This window comes from Thunnus albacares, chromosome 9, assembly GCF_914725855.1.
Source record: "Thunnus albacares chromosome 9, fThuAlb1.1, whole genome shotgun sequence".
Taxonomy (NCBI): domain Eukaryota; kingdom Metazoa; phylum Chordata; class Actinopteri; order Scombriformes; family Scombridae; genus Thunnus; species Thunnus albacares.
Window position 1 is genome coordinate 24,108,258 of NC_058114.1, and position 7,250 is coordinate 24,115,507.

Sequence of the window (7,250 nt, forward strand, 5' to 3'; positions counted from 1 at the left end):
GATGGAGTGCCATGAAATTCAGATATGCAGTCCTCCTCAGGATAAATTGTAATAACTTTGTTGATCTCTTTACTTTTAATTTAGTCGCCAAATACCTGCAAAACTTGTATTTAGTGCTAAATAGCAAATGTTACCATGCTAGCACACCAAAGATGGCATAAGATGGTGAACGTGTCAAACATTATACTTGCTGATAATTAGCAAGTTAGCATTGATGTGACTAATGGTAATAACTAAATAATCTGCATCATTTTATTGATACATTAGAAGATCATAGAGCTCTTTTCGCTATAGAAACAGCTACAGCAACAAAAAGTAACCCCGCCGAACCTAGTTGAAGATAGTCTTTTTCATCTGATATCTGTTTGGGATGTGATCGTGTCAGACCGTATAACCTCCTCAAATATGTGGACATGTGTTTCACACTTTGAGAAATGTAAAGTAGGCTGTGTGAACCGATCAGGACCAAGACTTTTTACTTGTATATACTATGGCCAGCAATAGAAACCGGAAGTTAAGAGACAAAACCAAAAATCAATTATAAAAACGTCATAATCTAACTCTTACCTCAACCTGAGTACTCAGAATAACTGAATAATTGTGTGCAAAACACACTTAGAGCTTTCTGGTTACTTCTTTAATTCTGTTATCTCACACTTTACGGCTATACAACACTACACATTAAACTATCAGAAACAGCTTACTTTCTGTAGATCCTATAATTCACTTGAAACCACTTCCTCATCCTGCTTCGCCTCCCCCTCGACCCCATCCCCCCCCCAGATACTCCTCTTTCAAACATGGTGAATGGAGAACTCTCACAGCTAATCTGACTTTAATGGAGGAGGGAAATTATGGCCAAACACTGCCTGGTAGCAAATCATCTCTCCCCTTCATTCTCCTCCTCTGCATCTCCACCTCTCTGCCCCAGTCATTACACTTGGCCTATAAATAAATGCCTAAGCTGTCATACAGGCAAATGGAGCTGCCAACGTGGGAATTAGTGGCGGGGAGCTGAAAGGAGGAAGGCAAGCCAAAGGAATAACAATAAGCCCTATAAGCATCGTTTCCATGGAAGAAGAAATGTAAAGGCAAAGCAGGTAAAGTCAGACAGTTTGACTCACTGGCAGCAGTGCTGACAGACAGGTAAGCAGACCAGCAAACAGAAGGACAGACAGGAGGGAGACAGAGGCTGCTTTCATGAAAATATCTCAGACCAGTCGAACATTTCTTTGTGCGACTGGCCCCCAGGGCTCAGGTGTGCTGGGGAAAAGTGAAGAAGTGGGCCAAAGAGCCAGAACATTCATCACTGTCACATCGGAGAGAGGGGGAGAAGCAGCCAACATCAGAAAGAAAGATGCAGAAGGAAAAAGTGTCTAATTACAGTTACCAGAGCGCCATGGAGTTTAAACGCTTTGATTAAAATAATTATACCAGTAGATGTTACACTATTCATTCCTGAAAGAAGTGCCACAGAGTACAGTTTCTTCTCTCCTGTTGCTTGGAGATTGGACATTATTTGACAATAAAGAACAGATACAAGAGAACAACTGGTGAGATGTACGTAGACAAAGAAGAAGAAGCAACAACCTTTTAGGAATAGAGGCAGAATAACACAATCTGCTCAAATAATTCAAACACATGAGCCCAAACATTTTCCTCCACTTTTAACTCATCTGAACATTCAGCAGCCATATGCAGGAAACCAGGGACCATGCCAGATCCAAGTCCAAGTCATCACCAGCTCCGAACCACTGCCAACATTTATAGGTTATCTACATCCTCAGGCATCACCCAGACTGATGTTCCTGAGCAACACTTGCACCTAAAATGAACGTCTTCTGCTTTGTGCTCTCAGTGCTGTCAAAGCATATGCCAAATTCATTTTTAATTAAATTTATTCCTCATGTGAATTTAGTTATTATTTTTATATTAGTGATAACTATATATTGCATTATGGGAGCATGTCTGTGTGTGCGGCATCTGATTGATCTGTAACTCTAGCCAGAAAGCAACATAATAGATGAGTCATCCCTGGAATTGATTTTCATCTTTCTGCAGTCACAACCATTATCAAACTAAAACAGCAGGACTGCCACGTATTGAGAATACCATGCATTAACTTAATAGGTTTCTGCTTGCCTCTGGCAAATACATTACTTACAATTTCTATATAATTATATCAGATCATTGAACAGCTTTATCACAGGGCTAATATCATCTCCTGCAGATACATGTGAGCTTACAGTCCCAAACAGCAATTATCTCCATCTAATTTTTCTTAGTTCACAGAATCCTCACTGAGCTGTTGCTAACAGGTTGCTATAACAGGTGTTTTTCAGCTATAAACTTGATTGGCATTAACTGTGAATAAAATTCAGCAACAACATTTTGGAATGAATTATGAACCACAGGCTAATGAGCTGAATATTTAAAAAGTGAATAAATTCAAAAATAGCATGAAGGCTATACATATAGTATGTTTACATGTCTGCATGTACATACACATGCACATACACACACCCTGATGATCATAGCAGCTGTATAATCAATTACCACTGCAGTAGTATATAGGGGCTTTAATTGACTGCCTTAATTGACTGCCAGCCTGCCCCAATCAAGCTGCGGAGATCTGAGAGTCTGAGGACTGGGGCAAAGCCTCTTGGGTGATAGTTAATCTGCCAGCCTCGGCTGCTCAGATGTCGACACACATGGAGAAGAATGTAAATGCAGGCAGTGAAAAGAGCATAATTACATATGTTATCGAGAAGAGTAGAAAAAAAACAAGCTCTTAAAATAGATTTAATATAGAGGTACATGCACTGATTGACATGACAATAACATGGAGACAGAGAAATAGATGGGTGTCGGGAGTTTAAAGCAGTTAAATCACCACGGTGGACTGTGAGTGTTACTGTAGATACGTGAGTCACACCAGAGATGTATACCGTATGCATATGTCTTTAGGTACCGTATGTATACCCATACTGTAAAATCAATCAGGGGCTCGCAAAGTGATTTATGTTCATAAATGATCAACCCAAAAGGAATAAGCCATCTGTCATGGCTATGTTAAGCGCATCATGCTATTTGAAGTGCATTGAGGGAAGAAAAGCAATAGTGCTGTTTCCTGCTGGGTGACAGCACATCCAATTTCAATAGATCAACCAGAGACAAAAACAGGAAGGACAGGAATCAATCAGACATCCACACTTATATCTTGTCATCATACTATAAAATTCAACACCTTTCCTTTTTTTTAAAGGGGGTTTGATACAGTATGTGTTTGTGTGAGCACATATGTGTGTTTCTTGTGGCATTACACAGACATTTGGTCAAATGTTGCAAAGAAATTAAAGCCTGTGGGAGATGCATGAAATGCTGCTGTAGTGAACGGTGAAGGCCAAATTTGTATCTCATTAAAAGTTAGTTTTTGTCATACATATATAATGTACAACAGTATGTGTCATCTGGCTTTACTGCATCGTTAAATTCTAAATAAAACCTTTCGTTTACAGAGCCTGAGCTGCCTTAAATTAGCTATCTGCTCAAATAAAACTGCTAAAAACCTTTTCTTACACATAAAATTATATTACTGTAATTTTTACTTGTTAGTTTTTGTCTGTGCAGTTTTCTTTGATTTTCTGGTTTTATTTTAGCTTTTGCCCTGGAGGTATTATCTCCATGTTCTTACTTGAGCTGCATTTTTTTTTATGTGTGTCTGTATGTTGGTGTCACAAGTTTGATCATCATGATGACTCCAGGCTGTTTACTTGAGTGTGCAGTTTGGTTTTTTTTCCTATTTACTCCTCTTTTTCTTCCTGTCACTCTGAAAGTAACAGCAGGCCAAATCAGGGGCACGGATACACCATACTAACCTCAGATTGCATAACAAACATGATGATTATACACATCTGATCCACAAGATAGTGAATCATAAGATGCTTGGTTGGTCATGTGAGGCCTGATAATGCCAAATTAAACATGGGGCTACTAATTTAATAACAGCTAATATTTGTAATTCAATTTGAAGCTTCAGTGGAGTGGAAGAGAGCAAAGAATATACTCAGTTTCTCAGGGCAGATCAAGGTATTTCTGCAGGCTATGTCATAATAATCTTCAACACTGTCAGTATAATCATCATCATCAGTATTGTACTGAAGTGGAATTTGCCTGCCATACAACTTAAATAATTGATCTCTCTTATTATCCCCGTCCCATCTCATTATCTTTTAAAAGCTTGCTCTGATTCAAACAGACTGTGAGATGAGTAAACACTATAATCCTCATGTGCAGACTTTTCTTGGGTGCAGAAGAAGACCTGGATGTTCTTCTCCGTCTTTCCTCACCTACTCTCCCTGCCACTATCTTTCTGGCACTCTGCGCTGATTTGAAAGCAGTCCTGTGGATTGGTGTGAATCAACAGAATGAAACAGAGAAAAACACAGAAGAAGAAGGAGCAGAGCAACAGAATAGATTAGTAAACCCATGAGAGACATGCAACAGAAAAAGCAGGTGCTTACCTGAGGTAGCGCAGTGGTTCTATGGTTTCAGCCTCCGCCTCAGCTGAGCTGTGGTTCATCTTGTCCATCTGTTTTCACCCAGCACAACTCGGCAAATGTGAGAAAGGATGAGCTGTGCCACTCCAGAGAAAACCGTTCTGTTCGTTCTCTCTGATTCTAATTCAATAAACACACTGCCTACCTCTTTGCCTGGGAATAGACTGAGAATCTCAATGGGCTTCCTCTCTCTGTATCACTCTTCGGCTCTTGATTGGTTCAGACGCTGGAAGGTAATTACTGGCTGCTACACACTCTGAATCTTGCCTCTGTATCTCTGCCTCTCCTCCCTGTCTCTTTCCCACTGTGGCCCCAGCTCATTCTCTGATAAAACCAGCTGGCTCTGTGTATCAGCTGCGCTCACAGGGAAAGCCAGCCAATTAAGAATCAGGAGGCATGGTGCTCGCCGGCTGATTGGCTCAGGCTGCCGTGTTCATAGCTGTTCAGTCATCCAGGGTGCAACCCCCCACCCCCCTTTCTCCCCTTCCTCAAATTCACACAAACACACACACACACGCTCACGCATACTCCTTAGTGGCAAAAGGATCCCTTGATGTAGAATCTAGAGCAGGCATCAGAATGAGGAAACACTTGACTGCTCACTGAATAACAAACAGTAACACCTTTTATATGATGGTGGGAGGTAAATGAAGCCCACTACCTAAACTGAGATAATAACACTATACTACCTGAGTGGATACATGGCAGCATTTTGCAGTTCCAGAATAAATAATGGGACTGCAATGACTCTGGATGGACTGTGATGCATGCAGAATGATCATATGGATTTAGGGCAGCTGAGGAAAACCTGAAAAAAGAAAAACATTCTCTATCGTTATAATATAAATATACAGTATAACACACAAACATATACGCACAAATGCACACACACAAAGGACATGTGCACTCGTATCACGGGGAGAACCTTTGGCTGCCAAGGAATGGAGCTCATAAGTGGGTCGTGGTAATAAACAATAGCTCACTTTCTTCTATAAAGGTCTCTCTCTCTCTTTCTCTCTCCGGTTTACTCAGACTTCACCATTCCAGACAGCTAAACCGACAGACTTGGACTGTGAGCTCACATTTGACATTAAGGAGAAAAAAAAAATCAAGCATTAAGTAATTCTTTTTCTACCTGATTATACAAATGTACCTGTCAGGAGATTAAATTTGTGAAAGGACAAACACAGCTGTGATGGAATGTTGGTGTACTCTGCCATCTAGAGGTCACAAATGAATATTGCAGTTTAAAGCAAGAGAATCACTTTAAACAAGCTGGTAAGGTCGTGAAGTTTCTGTATTGGAAAGGCCTAAAAAAAGGAGGGGGGGAGACTTTTGAATGAGAGCTAATCATTGAGAGATAAAGGCATGAAGATATTTTGTCTGTTCATGAAAAACACAGATGTTAAATCCATTAAATGTACTATATTGCACCTTTGCAATCAAGTGTTAAAAGTAAGAGCCACTGATGACTTTAGAAAAGGTTGTATTCAATGTACAACAAATGTAAGCCACATTTTAAAAAAGGGAGAGCTGTGACCTTGTTTTTTTATGGGTTTGAACTGATTAATCAAAACCCCAGCAGAATAAAAATGAAAGTAAATAGTCAGGCCTGTTCATGAAATATTTTGAAATTACTATTTCACAGTCAGTGAATCAATGAAAGTGCTACACCCTGTGGTTACTCAGTGGTTATCTTTTATGATTGTTTTTTACGGCTTTACAGACTGGTGGTGATAACCACTAGAACGGGCTAGCAGGGCTTTCTGTGTACACTGACTCGTGATATGCAGATGCTCGTGTGCAGGGGGGGAAGAAACAACAAAAGCGATCCAAGCAACTCCCACAAAAGCCTTGCAATGATTATTATCTCTCTGGAACTCATTAATTTACATTAAAACCAGAGATTGCCTCAAAGGCCAGTGCACAAATATTGCTTTATGTTTAAAATTTAATGAAGACAAACCAGCCATAAAAGAGGGGTTAAAATTAGTTTTATTATTATTTGATAGAGCAGAAAAAAAATCCAAAAAAACAAACATATTTCTCATACATCTTTTTTCTTTTCCATTTGGGCGGCACTGAGTTCAGCAGCGCTTCGACCCCCAAAACAAACGGAATGGTGATATTGTTGTCAAACAGCAGCAGCAGGCAGTAGTCAGGACAGCAAAGGGTTACACTTAGCAGGGCACAAAATGATGGGCTCATTCCAGATTGTTTATTTTGCATCCACAAGGCTGCTACCTTTCTGCCTGTCAGGAATGTACAGACAACCTGGAATATCTCTGATGCTACTTTGAGACAGAAATACAAAAATGTTGAGCCATTTAAATTAATCTTGTATGCTTGTATTTCTATCAGCAATGTACATACTGTATGTTGCACCATCCTAAATGAAACCCGGGTGTACAGTGATGATACCCCAGGATAGAGGGATACACTTCAACTGAGGCTCAGTGCACCATTTTTCTTTTTTCTTTTTTTTTTTTATATGGAGCCTGACAATGTTCAGTGAGCTAAAGAAGAGTACACTGTGGTTCAACAAGGACACACATCCTTACAATATCGCATTAGATTATCACATCATGGATGTATTATGAAATCAAAAGCGAGACAACAGGGCTGCAGGTTTCTAATTACAATGTGATGGCGTCACCAATGTTATTGTTTGATTGTGAAAAGGAGGAAAAT

General features: G+C 39.8%; 1 protein-coding gene across 2 annotated transcripts in view; it reads right to left on the minus strand.

Moving 5' to 3' along the window:
- The window catches only part of yjefn3 (YjeF N-terminal domain containing 3), a 43,083-nt gene extending 38,191 nt beyond the window's left edge, over positions 1–4,892 (minus strand). The window contains exon 1 of one of the 2 annotated variants that reach the window (XM_044360493.1): positions 4,524–4,892. In XM_044360493.1, the coding sequence (XP_044216428.1) occupies positions 4,524–4,591 (68 nt within the window). In that variant the 5' untranslated portion in view covers positions 4,592–4,892. The remainder of the gene's footprint in view (positions 1–4,523) is intronic. The other variant, XM_044360492.1, reaches the window with a different exon arrangement.
- Between the last annotated feature and the right edge of the window lie 2,358 nt (positions 4,893–7,250).